The following is a 19,903-nucleotide window of genomic DNA, read 5'->3' as shown; positions in this document are numbered from 1 at the left end:
CGGCGGAAATTTTCCTGCTTGAATACGGGAACCGTGAAAACGGTTGGGAAAACTCCTTAACCGATTTCGATCCTGTTCCTGTCTAAAATACGGCGTCGGTTTCCCGTTTCTTGTTTTTCCTATAAAAACGGTATGCGATCGGTTAATACGGTATACGGTGTCGATCGGTACAGGAATTTCCCATCCCGTTTTCATCCCGAACAACACCCATGGAGTTGGTCTGGTGAAATACACCAGGGGAGCCCGGAGCCACAAGATGCGCCGCATATGTCTCCGTTGGTCCATATCCATCAACGTTGATGCGAGCAACGCAAGCGTCCATTAAAAGTACTTGAACCAAACAGAGCAAAGACGTTGTACAGTAGGCTTAGTTTTTGTACCACACCGAAATGAACACCATTTTTCGTTCACTCAAAAAAAAAAAGGACACCGTTTGTCGTAGACTCCAATCGATGCCATCAGTATCGCCATATTCGCTTCTCATGCTATCTGTACTTTTTAACTTATTTTTTTAATTAGAACACTGTTTTTTTCTCATAATAAATTAGTCGAAACAGTATTTTGGTTTGTTTTTTCAGCGACGTGAACGGAACCAACGGCGAAGTGAACAGTGTTTCGGCTTGTCCTATTAGCTGAGGTCACCATTTGTTTATCGTCGCTGCCGTTCAACCAGTCACACCCCAAAACAAAGATCGCGGCACGGAGCTGCCTGCCCCTTTCGTCCGCGCTCGTTACAGTTCGCACCAGCCCCCAGCTCCGTCCATATAGCTAGGCAAGCTAGCCGCCTAGCTCTCGCGAGCTCTGCGATATGCGCAAACCCAGCTTGCCGATACAGCACACAAAGCCGCCGGGGGTCGTCTCAGCCAGCCCAGCTCCAACGTGCAGCTCGCAGCTCGGCAAAAACTAGCTACGCTAGCTAGACACCCTTCGTTCCAGGCTCCAGCGGTAGGGGTGACGACGACATGGGGATGGGAGCTGTGGCTGCGACCCGGGAGGATGAGGAGGCGAAGAAGATGGAGGCCGGCGACGACACCGTCGGCCAGAAGCTCGACGCCGGCGCGCTCTTCGTGCTCCAGTCCAAAGGTGATTTAATTAATTAATTAATTACCGCGGCGCTTCTTCCGTTCTCGCCATATTTTCCGTGCTGCACGCCAAGCGCATGCATGTGTGCTTATCAACCTGCAACCATGCATGCATCTTTGTGTTTCTTGAGCACCAGCAAGCTTCACGGTGAGACCTCTGGGTCCCCCCCTCTCCCCTTGTTGCAAGTAACCAGCAGAATAACTGGTGGTTATTGCTAAACAGTAAACACGACCTTAGCGATTCTGCTGCTGTTCTGCTTAATTCATCTGGAGATGATTACAGTCCTAATTACCAAGAACTAGCCAGTAGTGAACTCACGGCCCGGTTGCATACCCCAGCTATCATACGTGCTGCTGGCAGAAGAAAGATGGAGAAGACGATGACTCAACATTTTTTCCTTCAAAAAAAAAAAAAAGAGAAGCCGATGAAACTTCATTGATTGAATGGTGCTTGGCAAATGACCTGGCCAGCTGATGCTACTGTTCCTCCTCTGACCACAGACCACCTCCTGATCAAAAGATCTCGGAGAGTGAATGCATGTTTCAATGCTCTCGCCAATCTACCTTGGCTCGGTCGTCCAAGTTTTTCCTTCCACAGTTTCACTTTACGGTAGTGGCCGGGATGCGTTCGTCTCCTTGCTTTTATCACTTCCCTGACTTTTCGTCTCTGTCCATCCCCCGCTCATGGCTCATGGTCATGGCGGCACGTATCGCCTGCCGTTTTGCAACCGAGAAAGAAGAGACAAAACAAGGTGTACTTGCGGGTGTCTCTCCGATCCCTGCCGCCGATGCCTCAGCGATGAATGCTCCAGTCTCCAACATGTGCGTGCCATACTATCTGTCCCCTAAACTAGCCTGGCCCCCCATCACACAACTACTAAACCACCACGAGTGAAGGAATTTGATGCTCCATGGAATAGCGCATATTTGTATTTAGTTATTGCAGTTGAAACAGGACCAACTAACACACAACAGCACTCATCCATTTAAGAAAACATCTTTGACCAAATTCAGTTGATTTAGTCAAATATGTGGGCTTTATACTTTTATTTGACGGAGGATCCGACGACCATTATATTTGATCTTATTTTGTTTGGAAAAACTTGGTCACGTGTGCTAGTTCGGGCCATCATCACCTCGTTGACTTACAAGCATCATGCGCCCATGTTGCATACACACTCGAGGAGCAACAATTGTGGCAGAAATAGGCCGGGAGGTTGGCCAAGTGCTTGGCAATATGCGTCAGGCTCGGCTTAATCATGTTCGCTGCACTTCACAGAAGAAAATTAAGAACGAATCAAATGCAGATATGTACAGGTTGAGTTGCTTGCCGACGATGAGGTATCCACTTGACGAAGCAAGTTTCTCCTTCTCCCGAAGTCGCGTCTTTTGACCCCTGGACTAGGCACATCGCCGCTTCGGTATCTTCTACTTTTCTGAATCTTGAAGGGACCTGATAAGCCGTGACGTGCACATTTGAAAACTTGGCGAATGTATCGGTTCAAAGATGATGTATATTTTATATGATTTATACATGGTGCACGTGTATACACGTGGATAGCAGTATAGCACACACACACGTACTTGACGGAAGCACATCCAAACTCTCTATGCGTACTTGTTTCATAAATGAAGACTTTTGAATTTGGATGATGTTCAGTTTGAAGGTTTATTTGGGGTGGTAAATATTGAGCTTTATACATGCCGCATGCAGGTTCGTGGCTGCACTGCGGGTACCACCTGACGACGTCGATCGTGGCCCCGGCGCTGCTGAGCCTGCCGTTCGCGTTCGCGGCGCTGGGGTGGGCGGCGGGGATCATCTGTCTCGTCATCGGCGCGGCCGTCACCTTCTACTCCTACAACCTCATCTCCCTCGTCCTGGAGCACCACGCGGCGCAGGGCCGCCGACAGCTCCGCTTCAGGGACATGGCCACGGACATACTAGGTCAGTTAACTCTACCAAAAACTAAGTTCTTTCCGCTTTACCGGTTCCTACTCCTCGCGAGTCGCGGCGGCATTGTAGTAGAGAGCTGACACCTCTCAAAGAGAGCTTTTCGTTGAATGGTAACCGCAGTTGGGGTGGGGCAAATAATGTATGATGATGACGACTGCGTTGGACTAACCATACACTGTCGCCCTATTCGCTTCAACTTATCCGCCCTGTTGGGCTGATTGTAAAAACGGCTGATGCTAATGCTGATTTGTTGTGAGAAAAAAACACTGTTATTTCGCTGAAATGGTACGGCTGATAAGTTCAAGTGAACAGAGCCATCAACCCGGCTTATCAGTCATGGTTCAGTGCTTTTCCCTCGTAACAAAACAGCCGCAGCCGCCTTATCAACCGTAAAAACCATCGTCCGAACAGCTTGTATCGTCCTCGCCGCGTGCATTGGCAGCCTGAATTAATTAGAGGGTCCAAGATGCCAATTGTCGGTCATCAGACAGCTAGCATTGGTGGTTGATAGATGCACTTAGCGTAGATACTTGTGCTAATAAGGTGTGCATCCGACGGAAGGACGGACGCATCAAGGAGTAGCAAAATTGCACAACTGAGCATTTTGAAAACACCTATTGGCGCGTCCACTGAATCAAGAGCTTATCTGCCCCTATGTGCTGCCCATATCCCATTGCAATTATGCATACAGGTTTGGTTTGGATCTTAGACTAACAACTAGTTGACTAAAATTTAGCCCTCGAGGATTTAAATAGGACTAATGAATGGGCTAAAGTTTAGCCAAAGTCCTAATTAGCTGTAGTCCATGGAACTCAACTATACTAGTTAGTCTATAGAATCTATCAATCAGTTCAGGATCCAATCAGGTTTAGATTATTAACGACTAGTCAGCTAATTTTTAATTGGCTATTTTTTAACCATGACTAGCCCTAGTCCACCTAAACATGACCTTGTACTATATTATACTATATATAGGCACTTTGGTAGCATTAATACGCGTACTGCATCTCTTTCTTAACCAATCATCCTGATGCCAGTTTGTCCAGCCATACGTTGTTAGCCGCTGTTTTAGTGGGGTTTTCAGACTTTAAACTTCAAAGCACGTGGTCAACGACTAGGACAGCATATCGGTCAAGGACTCAAGGTAGAAGGCCATCTGCGAGCTACTACTAGTGCTCATGTTGATTAGTACGAGTACTAGTAGATAAACGCCAGGACGTGTGCCCATCAGAGAAAACTCAACTGTTTCCACAAGACAGGGCACGTTATGTGCGCAGGACCAGCGCAGTTCCTCTGAAAACAGTAATAGGACAAGGCCCAACGCTGACAGTTTTGTCCGGGCCGGGGTCCTATGGAACGTACCACTTCAGAGTTCAGATCTGAACTCGTCGATGGAGATGTTTGGATTCGTGGACTATAGTTTAGTAGATGTCATATGGGGTATTGATACATCAGAAAGATTAAATATGAGCCTAACTAGGGTTAATAGATTCGTCTCGTAAATTAGTTTCAATATGTGTAATTAGTTTTGTAATTATTCTATGTTTAATACTTCAAATTAGTGTCAAACATCCGATGTGATAGGACTAAAGGACATGGAGTATTAAAAGTAGACTAATTATAAAACTAATTACATAAATTAAGACTAATTTACGAAACGAATCTATTAAGCATAATTAGACACTAAACTTTAGTCATGCATCCAAAACTGATTTCCCATCACGTGCTACCAGATGATAAGATAGGACGACTGTCAAATATACGTGTTGGAAAAAAAAATATCATCAGTTGCCAAGAAAAAATCACACGTGTAAGATTTTCGGCTAACCCGTTCACTGATATGTGATAAACTTTGTTATGCTAAAGGTCCTGGATGGGGAAAATACTACATTGGACCGATCCAGTTCCTGGTGTGTTTCGGAGCAGTCATCGGGTGCACTCTCCTGGCCGGACAGAGCCTGAAGGTACCGCTGCTACCCACAGCAAGTTATGGCAAAGAGATGGATCGAGCATGGTTCATCACATGCGTTCCTACTTTTTTCGTAAATACGCCTGAGCACGTAGGCGTGTTCCTACTTCACTTTCAGGCAATATACCTGCTGGCCAGCCCCGGCGGCACGATCAAGCTGTACGTGTTCGTAGCCATCTTCGGCGTCTTCATGATGATCCTGGCGCAGCTGCCGTCTTTCCATTCGCTCCGGCACGTCAACCTCATCTCCCTCCTGCTCTGCCTCGCCTACAGCTTCTGCGCCGTCGCCGGCTCCATATACCTAGGTACTGATAGTAGCTCCTGGACCAGCACTTCAGCAGCTCAAAGGGGAAAAAAATCCAGTGACCAGTAGTAATCGATCGGTTCGACGATGCACATGACAGGAAACTCCGATAAGGCACCGCCCAAGGACTACTCCATCTCAGGTGACGCCCAGAACCGTGTGTTCGGCGTCTTCAACGCCATCGCCATCATCGCCACCACGTATGGCAACGGCATCATCCCTGAGATACAGGTGCCCTGGTCATCCGAAGCTAGCTCTGAATCAAATAATCTACTAGTAGTAGTCATTAGCTGTGGACAATGATGGTCGCAGTCGTAACAGATTCCTGTAACCATCGACTTTGCCATGTAATGTGTGCGCTCAGGCAACCGTGGCGGCGCCGGTGACGGGGAAGATGTTCCGGGGGCTGTGCCTGTGCTACGCGGTGGTGGTGACGACCTTCTTCAGCGTGGCCATCTCGGGGTACTGGGCGGTCGGCAACCAGGCGCAGAGCACCCTGCTGAGCAACTTCATGGTGGACGGCGCGGCCGTGATCCCCAAGGGGCTCCTCCTCGTCACCCAGCTCTTCACGCTGCTGCAGCTCTCGGCGGTGGGCGTGGTGTACCTGCAGCCCACCAACGAGGTCCTGGAGGGCCTCTTCTCGGACGCCAAGCTGGGGCAGTACGCGCCGCGGAACGTGGTGCCGCGGCTCGTGTCGCGCACGGTGGCCGTCGCGCTGGCCACCACCGTCGCGGCCATGCTGCCCTTCTTCGGGGACCTGAACTCGCTCATCGGCGCATTCGGCTTCCTGCCGCTCGACTTCGCCGTTCCAGCGCTGTTCTACAACGTCACGTTCAAGCCGTCCAAGAAGGGGATCGTGTTCTGGCTCAACACGACTATCGCCGTCGTCTTCTCGGGGCTCGCCGTGATCGCGTCCGTCGCGGCGGTGCGGCAGATTGCCTTGGACGCCAAAACTTACAAGCTTTTCGCCAACGTGTGAGGAGACCCAAAACTGACGCAGCTGTAAAGGCCTCGATGTTTCCCAAAACTGACGCAGCTGTAAAGGCCTCGATGTTTGTTTACCCGTGACTTATCGTAAACGATCATAAATTTTCAACTGGAACAATATTTTTCTCTCACATAAACTAATCAGCAGTACTTCTTCACGAACCAGCAACGATACGAACCAGTCAATCGAATAGGCTCGTGAGCGTTTTGTATCAGTGCATCTACGATGGTATAAACACGCTAAAAATGTGTTTTCCTGCTTGGCTAAGGAAGCTCGCAAGTGCCAAGAATTTAGTCTGGGAATGGTCGATTATCGATGAGTACAAGTCATTCGCACTAACTTCTCCCCTCTCGTATCAGAACAAGTGCCATTTTGATTCCTCGATAAGTAAAACATTTTTAACTTTAATTAAATATATATATATAATATTAATATTTATAATATATAATTAATGTCATAAGAGAAGTATATTTCTCACTTCATCATAAAACCAGTGTCATTCTCACTTCATTAAATATATTTTTACGATAGACTTGTTTGGAGATATAAATGTTACTAATATTTTCTATAACGGCACTAGTAGCGTATGGATGTCCAAACGGACCTGTGCATCCAGATGCCCACGGTTTGACTTCGTTTCCGCGCACACTTGCACTATGCGTCCCGCGCCAACACGCCCTTGTCTATGCCAGCACGCCCCGCCCGTCTGCATTTCACGTGTCCACGCGGTGCCCGCGCCGCCCTGATGTCGCCCGCGCTGCTAGACCACGCGCGGGACTGCTTGGGCGCCCCCTTCGCCGTCTGCGCCCGCTCGGCGGCGCCCCAGCAGCTACAGCTGGTGGCTGCGGAAGGTGGGTCTCATTGCAACATGTATAGCACCCGTATACTTTTGAAACATCTAGATGTAGCGTTTGAAACATACGTCTGAAGCCAGATAAAACACTTAAAACATGCATCTAAAACATTTACAAAAACACATGAAAACACTTGAAAACAATTACAAACATACACAACATCTATATAAAACACTCGCAACATATGTGTGAAAACGTATGCAACATCCAGATAACCACACTTGCAACATACATCTAAAAAATAGATCAAACATTGAAAATGGAAGATTGTAACTTAGGTGTACAATCATTGCAACATATGAGAACATCATGATCTACTTTTGCAACATCCGTATAAAATACTTACAACATATCTATCAAACATCTGAAACACATGAAGCATACGCTTGCAACACGTGTTTTTCACCCTTCTTTTTCCGAACAACGAAGAACAGAGTGGGGAACGGTTGGTTCCAGCCAGTCGGCGCCCAAGGATGGTGGCGCGACCTAGCAGTGGCTAGTAGCACCTGCGCCTGACTTGGGCCCGGCCATCGACGTCCCCATCTCCTATGCGACGGTCAGTGAGCGCGGTGGATAGGGAGGAAGGCAGCCACCGACGCGGATGCGGTGGAGATAGAGGATGGAGGAGAGTGCGGGGGAGGCGGAGAGTGCGGCGTCGGGGAGCGGTATTGAGAGGAGCGTGGATGAGACGCAGAGGAAGGCCACAGAGAGTGTGGCGGTCGATGCGGGCATCACAGTTGCAGTGAAGAAATTACGCAATGAGGTGAGGGTAAAGAGAAATGTGTTTGTTATTTTTTTATATGGACAGTGCGGAGGAGCTGAGCTGGCCCCGTAGGCCCAGGTGAGCGCATCCGGACGGGGAGACGCTTTGACCTTATCATTATCGTTTCTACAAAACTAATCAAATCTAAGAAAGTTTGACCATCACGTATTGTCGGGTTCATAAACCCGGAGTTCCTCATGGATCGGCTTCCCAACAAAGGTTCGACCCAGCAGACGACGTGCGAACGACGCGCAAACTCCTGGGCCGGCCCAAACACCTAAATGATAAGCCAGAAGGATAATCCAATCTCTGACCAAAAGGCCTCGCTAAGAAAGAACAGCACTCGCTTTCGACTCCGGCCCGCCTCTCCGACCAGAAGGCCTGGCCAAGGAGAAACATCGCTCGCTTCTGACTTCGGCCCGTCTCTCCAACCAAAAGGCCTGGCCAAACACCGCTTTTAAACTCCGACCCGCGTCTCCAACCGGGGATGCACCAAACCCCTGCTTACAGCTCTTCTCCGATTAACGCAGTGAGAACCGACTGGAATTAACCTACCGGGGATGCCCGCTCGGTGAGGACCAGGAAATAGACAGAGCAAGTAAGGTAGGGCACTCAAGTCAACCACAATACCGAGGATTGTACCCTGTACAACTCAGGACAGTACCGATAAGACATGTTAGAAGAGTGCCATGCAACCTTTCAGGCATATCAGAACCCAAGCAATATTGTAGGCACCGACATTTGCCTATAGTGTTGTGGGCACCCGCAAACTCCCATACCAGACGAGCATGGTAAAACCCCTTGCATGTCTCTGGGCATCAACAGTATGGCAGGTACCGACGTCTGCCATATTAGAAGAAGACGACGCAACCTTCCACATGCATCTGACATTACCAGTGTTATGGGCACCTACAATCCTCTTGTACCCGACGGCGTAGGCAACAAGACTTAGTAGCATACGTACTCCCTCTCTTATTTGTAAGGTCGTCCCTTTCATCTATAAAAGGGAATGTGCTCTCTCCCAACAAGGGGATCCTAGAGTTCACTCGCACACAACAGTAGAACCGCTAGGTTTAAACCTCGAGCACATGCTCAAACACTTAGTACATAGCGAAGCTCCCGTCACTCTCGGCCGTTCAGACCAAAGTCCGACCGGACCTCTTGTACCCCCATCTTTCTCCCTTCCGTTTGTAACCCCACAGCAAACTTTGAGCACCTGAACTCAGGAATAAAGTCATCGACCGACTCAAACTAGACGTAGGGCACGTTGCCTGAACCAGTATAAACCCTGTGTCATTGAGTGCTAGTCCACATCCGATCACAACGTACAATAAAACTACAAAAATTTACGTGCTGGTCACTTTCTATACCGACAGTTGGTGCCGTCCATAGGGAAGACGTTGTATGTTCACACTTTTGGTCATCAGATGGACCACTTTTCCGCCACCTTCGCTATGGCGGGCTCGAGCGATATGACTCGCTTTGGCTCGCTGGGTTTTCTCGCACTCCCACCTATTGGGATGTGGGTTCCACCCATCTTCGAGCCATCCTAGGCCTTCCTCTTTGGAAGCCTGGACTTCATCACCGACCAGCTCGGCATACTACACCTCCACGAGGAGGCACTTGTTCTGGCTCCCGTCAGAGGGGCGCCCTCCATTGGCTCTGGGACACACGATGACTTCAACGACAAGGCGCCTACGCTTTATTCCGAGCAAACGCTCTGCTCAAACCCCGCTGTGAGTAATGTATATGATGTTATTTACTCGCTATTTACTATCTTCCGCCGATTATCCGAAGGGACCACATTGTTCGCACTGCAACCACCGTTCGACTGGTTCCCCTATGACCTTGCATCCCCCAAGGACACGTACGCTTAGGGGCTCTAAAGGACACTAGTGCCGCCTCCTCTTACATCCGAATTTGTGGGAATGGCGAGCTATGCTCCTGCCACTTTCCACAAACTCCTGGATAATGGGGTTGAGAGCAACGGCTCCAGCATCAGCGATGTGGCACCTAGCCACCGTCCATCCTAGGAGTGCGCTATGGCGGATGCTCCGGGACAGCCGCCGATGGCAGCGAAGTCCTTGTAGACTCACACCCCTATGGACCCTCATACAGGGGCCCTCGCGCTCGCACAAGAGCACGTTGAGGAGCTACGACGACGGTGGTAGAACCAGCCACCACCTGTGTCGGCGTGCTCGGTGCAGCACGTTGCGCCCCATGCACATAACCTAGCGAGCGGCACCTAGGGTCATGCCCACCAGGTCAAGCGCGACATCATGGATGAGGGGAATGACACCCCACATTTCGCTCAGGCTAGCTAGAACATCGCCGTTGCGGTAATGCTTCGGTGCAGCATTCCCGAGCCCATTGACCCCTAGGAGCAGGAGGTCCACTAGAACCTCCAGGCACTGGTGGAAGTCGCCACCGTTTAATAGGCGGAAAGCTCCACATCGTGACTCTAACTCATGGCCTCTCTCCCCACCAAGGGAGTGGGGATGCACCAGATGGATCGCTCTGTCCGCTCATCGCTATAGATGCCAAGCACGGCATAGGAGGCTGTAGCTACGCCGTTGTCTGACCTAGCGCCTGCCCTACACCGACCACCGGTATGCGAACGGCTTGGTCTGGACCAAGATGCTCGTAGCGTCATCAGCAACTAACATTAGGCTTGGCATGATGATGACGTCTATTAGGCGGCGGTGAGGGAAGGCAACATGGGCCCTAGTTGAACCATCGAGGGGAGCGGTGAAACGCGCCCTAGGCATGGTCGCCGGCCAGATGACCAGAGTCCTAGCCCAGATGCCCTAGGACCCTAGGCATTTGGAGAGTGTCATTCCCATGGCGCTTTTGACCGCCCCCAACATCGCCAAGTACACCAGAGAGACAAACATTGGTATTTGGCTCGAAGATTTTCGGCTCACCTATCGAGTTAGAGGGGTGGATGATGACTATTTCATCATCCAATATCTCCCTATCTGCGCGGGGGAACATGTTCAGGCATGGATTGAATTCCTCTCACACGACAGCATCCACGACTGGGCGGACCTCAAGAGGATCTTTGTTGGAAATTTCTAGGGGACGTATGTCCACCCTGGAAACTCCTGGGACCTCAAGAGCTGCCAGCAGTAGCCCAGCGAGTCCCTATGGGATTACATCCGTAGGTTCTCCCAATGATGTAACTCCCTCCCAGATGTTGTCGATGTGGACGTCATCAGTGCATTCCTCTCTAGAATAACCTGTGATTCCCTAATCTACAAGCTTGGCTGCCTGAAGCCCCATACCACCTACGACCTGCTCGATGTCACCACAAACCACGCCTTCAGCAAGGAGGCGGTCAAAGCGGTCTTCAATGGAGGCCGGGACGAAGGCAAGGCCAAGCGTGAGGACCATGACAAGGGGCCCTCCACGTAGAGGGCAAGAAGAACAAAAAGAATCGGCGCCGACCGGCCAACACCATGTTGGTCACCGTAGCTGATCGCGCGGGCAAGCAGCCCTAGTAGGGCCTACCTGACCACTTCAATAAGCTCATGGATAGTCGATGCATCAACCACGCCTACCCCATCAAACACCTCTACAAGGACTGCGAGCTCCTCATGTTTCCTACGATAGGTCGACGGGCCAAAAGAAGGAGATGACAAAGATGCGCTAGCCAAAAAGGGAGGCATAGGGGGCAAGGATGAGGACAGCTTCCCTGACCCTGAGGAATGCATCATGATCTTTGGGGGATCTGACGCCATCTACTCTAAGTGATAGCACAAGATACGCTACCAGGAGTCATGCGCCGCTGAGACGACTGTCCCCTCCTTCCTTAGCTGGTCGGAATCTCCGATCACCTTTGATTAGAGGGACCATCCCTCTCACATCGCAAGACTAGGATGCTACCCGCTTGTCATCGACCCCATCATCCTTAAGAAGTGCCTCACCAAGGTGCCGATGGACTAAGGCAGCGGCCTCAACATCCTCTACGTCGACACCCTCGACGCCATGCGCATCCCCCGGTTCTTAACTCCGCCCAGCGGGCTCTCCCTTTCATGGCGTGATCCCAGAAACACAAGTGTACCCACTCGGGTAGATCGACCTACCCATCATGTTTGGCAACTGAGCTAACTTTCCCTCAGAGGTCCTCACCTTCGAAGTGGACTTCCTAGGGTCCTACCATGCCATCTTGGGGCGGCCATGCTACGCCAAATTTATGGCAATCCCCAACTACACATGCCTCAAGTTGAAGATGCCAGGACCGAACGATGTCATCACCGTGGGCAGTGCCTACACACATGCCTTCACGCGCGACCGTGAGTATTTCGAGCTTGCCACTGCGGTCATCAACTCGTCCGAGCTCCCGCAACTTGGGGAGTCATCGATCCCAGCAGTCCTAGACTGCAACAAACCAACCTCCTCGATGGTCTTCTGCCCACTCGAGGAAACCAAGGCGGTGGGAATCGACCCCACTAACCCAACTAACACGGTGCGGATCGAGACCCAGCTCCCAGCCAAATAGGAATGCGAGCTTGTTGACTTCTTGCACGCCAATCATGATGTCTTTGCATGGAAGCCTTCTGACATGCCGGGCATACTGTGGGGGGTCACCGAGCATGAGCCGCATCTCATCTCGGGCTCGAAGCCCGCCAAGCAACACTTGGGTAGCTTCGACGATGAGAGGCACAGGGCCATAGGCAAAGAGATCACCAAACTCCTAGCAGCCGGATTCATCAGAGAGGTATCCCACTCCAACTGACTTGCTAATCCTATTCTTGTTAAAAAGAAGACCGAGAAATAGAGAATGTGCTTTGATTATACTAGCCTCAACAAAGCGTGTCTAAAGGATCACTTTTCTTTGCCACGCATAGACCAGATAGTCGACTCCACCTTGAGATGTGAGATCCTCTCCTTTCTAGATGCCTACTCAGGCTATCACCAGATTGCGATGAAAGAGTCTAATCAACTCACAACCTCATTCATCACCCCATATGGTTCATACTATTATGTAACCATGCCTTTCGGTCCAAAGAACGCTAGCACCACCTACCAAAGGTGCATACAACAATGTTTCACCGACCAAAGCAACCTGCTCGATTAGCGTGATCAAGCCGAGCGGCTAAAACCAACAATCATCGTCTGTGTTGATGACATAGTGGTCAAAACGGCTCAAGCTTGCGACCTGATCACAAACTTGGCCGCAACATTCGTGAACCATCGAAGGTTCAACATCAGATTAAATCTCAAGAAATGTGTTTTGGGGGTTTCGAAGGGGAAGCTGCTTGGATACATTATGTCTGAGCACGACATCAAGGCCAACCCCAAAAAGATCATGCCCATCTCCAACATGGGCCCTATACGCAATGTCAAGGGCGTATAAAGGCTCATCGGCTATCTGGCTACCCTGAGCCGATTCATCTCCTAGCTCGGTGAATGGGGAATGCCACTCTACAAGCTCCTTAAAAAGACAGACGCCTTCATCTAGACTAAGGAAGCTCAACAGCCTCTAGAGAGCCTCAAAGCATCACTAACATCGGCCCTAATCCTAGTTGCTCCCAAAAGGGGAGAACCCCTCCTCCTTTACGTTGCAGCAAGCAACCATGTGGTGAGCGCTGCCCTGGTCATCGAAAGGGAGGATCCGAGACACCACCTTAAGGTCCAGTGACCCGTCTACTTCGTTGGGGAGGTACTCACCGACCCCAAGGTCTGGTACCCCCAGGTGTAGAAACTCCTATACGTCATACTGATGGCGACCCAAAAGCTTCTGCACTACTTCACCGACCATGAAGTCGTAGTCGTCACTTCATAATCGCTCGGGGACACCATCCACAACCGCGACATCGTGGGACAGATCTCCAAGTGGGCACTCAAACTCATGGGCCACGACATTAGGTATATCCCTTATACCACTATTAAATCTTAGGCTCTCATGGATTTTGTTGTCGAATGGACGAAGGTCCAGCTACCGACCCCAGATATCACCCATGAGTACTAGACAATGTACTTCAATGGGTCTGTAATGGTGCCCGGCTCAGGGATTGGAGTGGTTATAATCTCCCCAGACGGGAGCAGGCTCCGCTACGCCATCTGCCTCCATTTCTTAGCCTCAAAAAATGTAGAGGAATATGATGCCCTCATCAATGGGCTGTGCATCGCCATTAAGCTTGGCGCTATGTGACTCTACATTCACGACGACTCAGAGTTGGTCGTTGACCAAGTCATGAAGGAGTCCTCCTATAAAACCCCCCTCATGACAGCATACTACCAGGAGGTGCGCAAGCTCGAGGACAAATTCTAGGGGATTGAGCTGCATCACGTCCCCTAAAAGGACAATGATGTCGTTGATTTTCTCACAAAATTAGCTGCCAGACAGGATCCATCTCTGAGCGTGATCTTCATTAATGATCTCCATGAGCCGTCCACCTATGTCTCAAAAGGTTTGATCTAGACAAACCATGATGCCCAGCCGGCACCTGAGGGCTCTGATTCTATCCCCAATGTGAAGCCGGCACTCGGGGGCTCTGACCCTAGTGCCTCCATGACGACGTCACCCGTAGACATCGCTGTTTTGGCACTTGATCAAACCGACTGGCGAGCACTGCTACTCGCCTACCTCCTTGAGGAGGTTCTCCCACCCAAAAGGACTGAAGCCTGATGGATCGCTCAACACGCCAAGACCTTCATCATGCTCGGTGATGAACTCTACAAACAGAGTCCATCGGGGGTGCTCATGAAGTGCATCCCTACCAACCAGGGGAAGCAGCTCCTCCTCGAGGTCCATGCTGGGATCTACGAACATCACATGGCCCCAAGGTCGCTAGTTGAAAAAGCCTTTCACCAAGGTTTTTACTAGCCCACCGCACTACGAGATGCAGAGAAGGTCATTCGCAGGTGTGAGGGATGCCAATTCTACGCTCAACAAACTCATTTGCTGGCACAGGAGCTTCAAACCATCCCCATCACCTACTCGTAGTGGTCAACAAGTTCACTAAGTGGATAGAGGCCATGCCCATCACCAACATCCGCTCAGAAGAGGCGGTCAAATTCTTCCTCGACATCATCTACCGGTTCGGTGTTCCTAACTGTATCATCACTGACCATGGGACTAACTTTATTGAGAAGAAGTTCTTAGACTTCAGTGATGGATATGACATCAGGATCGACTGGGCCTCAGTCGGACATCTACGTACTAACGGTCAGGTCGAGCGTGCCAATGGCATGGTCCTCCAAGGACTTAAGCCACGCATCTTTGACCGACTCAACAAGTACGTTGAGCGATGGGTTGCAAAGGTCCTAGCAATCCTCTAGGGACTAAGAATGACCCCAAACCGATCCATAGGGTTCACACCCTTCTTCATAGCCTATGGAGCTAAAGCAGTGCTGCCCTTTGACCTCGACCATGGTGCCCCAAGAGTGAAGGCTTTCGACCATGACCAAACCACAGAGGCTCAGCAAGACACAGTCGACCTGCTCAAGGAGGCCCATGAGATGACCGTCATTTACTTCGCTTGCTACTAGCAAACTCTCCGCAGGTACCACAAAAGGAAGATTAAGGGGACAATCCTCGAAGTCAGTGATCTTGTACTCTGGAGGACCCAATTAATGAAGGAGAAACACAAACTCTCTTTACCATAGGAAGGTCCCTATACGATGACCGAGGTGATCTGACTGGGCGCTTACCAAATGAAGGACGACAATGACAACGTTCTCACCAACACTTCGAACATTGAACAGCTACGTTGTTTTTCCCCTAAATTCGGTCTTATAGCTTTTATTCAACACTTGCTCCTGTAAAGCACCCCAACCTGAACACTTTTAGCCTGGGTCGCTCAGGGGCTCCATGAGGGTACAATACTAAATACTACCTCTCTTTTTTACTATCACATGGTAAAAACTTTTTGCCTGAACAAAAGGGCATTCCATTCCTTTGATTACCCTATGTGACTTTGTTTTTACTCCTGACCGAGCGCACCCCACCACAACCTATGGTTATAAGCAGTCGAGCATCACAGGCCATGCCTAGGTTCTTAAAGTTGCAGCCTATGGAACAAACAGTCAGGTGCGAAAAAAGGATAAAAACAAAGCTATGCTAGGATAAAAAACAAGGAATGAATAGTGATTCTATCACAAAGCAGAATTGATGTATTCATTGATATAAAAAACTATTCACATGAGGGCTCCCACATAAACTTAACGATTATATTTCCTAACTACTTCTACTCCAAATGCTATTGTGGCCACTCGGTGGCATCAACTGATGTCAAAGGTGAGGCCACAACACATGCCACCGGATATAACCACCACCACAAGGGCCCTGCCCGGTTTCACTCCCTCGACTTCGGCGAGCGCAATGGGTACCTTAAGGGTGTCGCACCCATAGATACTCAGCAGAAGAGCATGGAGCTCCTAACCTTCTCATGCAGTCGAGGCGACTCCTGGGCAGGGACACTGCTCGTCGAGTCCTGAGCGTCTTCCTCTCTGATAAGACTCGCCCAGAGAAGATTCGTTGGAAGGAGTCCATGGCGGCTCCATCCCAATGAAAGCCTTGCAGATGGTGATGAAGCTGGTGACATGCAATACCCTCCAATGCGCCACCTCCTTCAATGGAAGCAGCCCCTTCTCGGCGAAGGCGGCCAGCACCACCTCATCTACGCTGGATGACCTGTAGCTCAACATTGCGCTTTGAAAATCATGAATAGGTCTATGAGTTCTCCTTTCCCTTTCCCTTCCCCTATTTAAGGAGGAGATGTAGTAGTTGAAGAAGGGCAAATGATTGGAGCGAAAAACCCTCTCCCTTCCCCCATTCAATGTGGATGGGAAACGATGGGATGTGCCCTGACCGATGGGACACACCCTGCCCGACAAAACGGTGCCTGGTCAGACGGGATGTGGACTAGGTATGGCCCACCACTACCACACACCAGGCACGAGAAACAAAGCACCACCATGCGTAGGTGGCCCTCTGCCTTCCCAGGCGAGACTTGGAAAGGCCCAACTACGCGATCTCTGCCCAGGAGAGACTATTGGGCTTCCTAAGTCAATCGAATGACTTAGGCAAACATCGAGGGACAGGTAAGGAGCAAAGGGATGCCCCATGTGGGCCATGCTAACTCCGTCATGAACGACGAGCGTAGATCCCTATCAGACATTTCTGATTGGAGCTCCTCAAACCCCGTCACCCGAGTCATCAAGGTAACATTACCACCCCTCACTATTTCTTTATATAATCATTCATTCATCTATACATACATTCATTTATTCCATACATCCGAGGCATCGCATATGTAGTTAAATGCATCACAACGCTCTATCTTGCGTCATGAAGCGGCAGTTGCCTCGTTCAATATGAGCAATGACCGATCGGGGTTCGAAGGCCGGCCCATGAAGGGCTCGAGGCTACCTTGCGTCAAATAGAGCTAGGGGAGAAAACACAGATGAGCCCTGAGTGGCCCTCACCCAGTCTGCCCTGAAGCAGACAGGGTCATCTCAACCTTCTTGTTCAATCCTAACATCAGCCAAACCCATAGAATCTCCATCGAGGAAAGGCCAGCGGGCCACCTAGGTCAATCTACGGAACGACCCAGGCATCTGCCGGGTTGTAGGTTAAGGAGTAGTGGAATATCACATGAGGGCTATGCCAACCCCTTCAAGAACAACAGACCCAGATTTCACTCGAACATGCCCATTAGCGAGCTCACTGAGCATGTCACTCGAGCCATCAAGGCAAGCGATGTTAGCTTAGCCCCTCCGGTTATGAGAAACCACGGACGGGGTAACACACAAAACTCAACCAACCCCTACCAAGCCCAACATGGCTTAGGGGCTCAAGACACCTAAATGCCTCGACTGCATCTGATGCCAGGATCCACGAACTTTGTCTCGCCCGATCCCTAAGCTGCCTCACACATCCGACGCCTAGATCCGTGACTTTGTCTCGCCCGATCCCTAAACTGTGTCGACTGCATGTGATGCTAGGGTCTATGACTCTATCTCACCCGATCCCTAAACTGCTCGGTTGTGCCTAACGTCAGGATCCGTGAACTCTCTCTCGCCCGATCCCTAAACTGCACCGGCATGTCCGACGCCAGGATCTGTGACTCCGACTCACCCGAACCCTAAACTACCTCGACACATCTGATGCTAAGATCCGTGACTCCATCTCACCCGATCCCTAAGCTGCCTCGGTCATGCCCAACGCTAGGATCCATGAGCTCCATCTCGCTCGATCCCTAAAACTGCCTCGGCTGCGCCCAACGCTAGAATCCGCGAGCTGCGTCTCGCCCGATCCCTAAACTGCCTTAGCTACGCCCGACGCTAGGATCTACGAGCTCCATCTTGCCCAATCCCTAAAACTGCCTCGGCTGCCCGGTCCCTAAAAATGCCTCACGCACGCACGCTGACAAAAACCTCCTAGGCGATTCTACTCGAATCACTCAAGGGCTCTGTGGCAGAACCGCCTAATCTAATACCTCACAGGAGTGCTCGTCTTCCATTAGACACTAAGCACTCGAAGGAGAACACTAAATTACTCGGTTCCGATGGGCACACCCTAGGGGAGAACGCGAAAATCTATATTTTTGCCATTAGGATCACAAATGAGAGAATAAAGCTTACATCATTCTTAACAATTTCTTACATCACTTTACATGTACATCAGAGTATAACATTTATTATTATAACAGCAGAATGTAATCATATTATCAGAGTTATGAACAATTTAATATACAGCAGAATTTAAACATGTGAACAGAGTTACAGCGGAAATAAATATCTATTAATGACATGATGAAGTATTGATATATACACTACGACAATATATTATGAAACTTTCATTTATAAAAGCATCTGGTGAGAGTTATAAATAGCAATTACGATCACAGCGTAAAGGAAATCCTCTCTGAGCCCACCAGGAGGTATCCACACACAAGAGGCAGCTCTAGCATCCACCTGTCACCTGCAATAGGAGGAATAAAACCCTGAGTACTCAACTATACTCAGCAAGACTTACTCGACAGGAGGAAAGAAAAGACTCCAAGGATATGCAAGGCTATCTGGCTATAGGTTGCATTTGTGGGAAGCATTACTAAGCGTGCGTTCTTATATTCAATTTTTTTATTAATAGCCACATTGGTTCATTAACTAACCATTCTATATAAGCACATGTGCTACTTTCAAGCAGGTGGTAAGCAATCATATTTCCTTTGTCCATCTTTCATCTTTCATCTTTCAGTTCTTACTACGATGCTAAACCATAGACAAGCCGTACCAGATCGCCTGGCGATTCGCGAATCAATGCCCCCAGCTAGGTACCCCGAAAACACATGCCCTGCTTGTATCCCAGGCATAAGCAGGACCAACCCATCACTCTCCTGTCTCGGGTGTCCTAGTCCCTGTCCAAACTAGGACTCCAAGCCCCCGCCCCTGAGTCTTGGACTCAGTGCGGTGCAAGGACCTCCTCCACCAAAATAAAACCCTGACAGTCGGTCCAGAAAGAGCCAGGTCCGTGACAAGAGAGCAATAAGTCTTCCAAGTGCCCATACACAAGTATATGCTCGGGATAATAAGTCTGTGACCCGCCTAGAGTCTTATGCAATGAACGGTCCTTAATCGACTAGACAGGGAACAATGGTGTAATCAAGCTATAACCTGCCCCCGCGGCGACACAACTTCTTACACCACCAATACCCAAACCATATCCCTGCCCGGTCACCATTTTCCTTTCCACCATTTTATATATTCCAAGTGATAATCATATAGTAACAGATCTCTTATATCTCACGAGTGACACGCAATCACTCAACTTCTACTGGAGTCCTATAGCATAGCAATCTACACGATCCTGTCATACTAGTAAGACTCATAGGATAAAGATATATATGCAAGTGGTTTCATTCAACTCCTTGAAACTTAATGCATAAATATAATTTAAACTATAGAAAAGTAGAGGTTATGCACCGGGGCTTGCCTGGGTAAGATATATTTAAAAGTTAGTATCTACATCCTCAGATCA

General features: G+C 49.7%; 1 protein-coding gene across 1 annotated transcript; it reads left to right on the top strand.

Moving 5' to 3' along the window:
* The first annotated feature begins 686 nt into the window (after nt 1-686).
* On the top strand, nt 687-6,416 carry LOC136453579 (GABA transporter 1-like). Its single transcript, XM_066454138.1, has 6 exons — nt 687-1,083; nt 2,797-3,027; nt 4,903-5,000; nt 5,124-5,310; nt 5,410-5,540; nt 5,674-6,416. The coding sequence occupies exons 1-6, from the start codon at nt 963-965 to the stop codon at nt 6,286-6,288; spliced, it is 1,383 nt and encodes a 460-aa protein (XP_066310235.1). The 5' UTR covers nt 687-962; the 3' UTR covers nt 6,289-6,416.
* Nucleotides 6,417-19,903: the final 13,487 nt, after the last annotated feature.

This window comes from Miscanthus floridulus, chromosome 5 (genome assembly GCF_019320115.1).
Source record: "Miscanthus floridulus cultivar M001 chromosome 5, ASM1932011v1, whole genome shotgun sequence".
In the NCBI taxonomy this organism is placed as follows: Eukaryota; Viridiplantae; Streptophyta; class Magnoliopsida; order Poales; family Poaceae; genus Miscanthus; species Miscanthus floridulus.
Note: the sequence above shows the minus strand (reverse complement) of the source record. Positions and strands in the feature narration are given on the sequence as shown.

Coding starts and splice junctions, on each gene's coding strand:
- LOC136453579 (XM_066454138.1), top strand. CDS start 963: ATGGGGATGGGAGCTGTGGCTGCGACCCGGGAGGATGAGGAGGCGAAG. Junction 1,084..2,796: donor CTTCGTGCTCCAGTCCAAAG/GTGATTTAATTA, acceptor TGCCGCATGCAG/GTTCGTGGCTGCACTGCGGG. Junction 5,311..5,409: donor CGCCGGCTCCATATACCTAG/GTACTGATAGTA, acceptor TGCACATGACAG/GAAACTCCGATAAGGCACCG.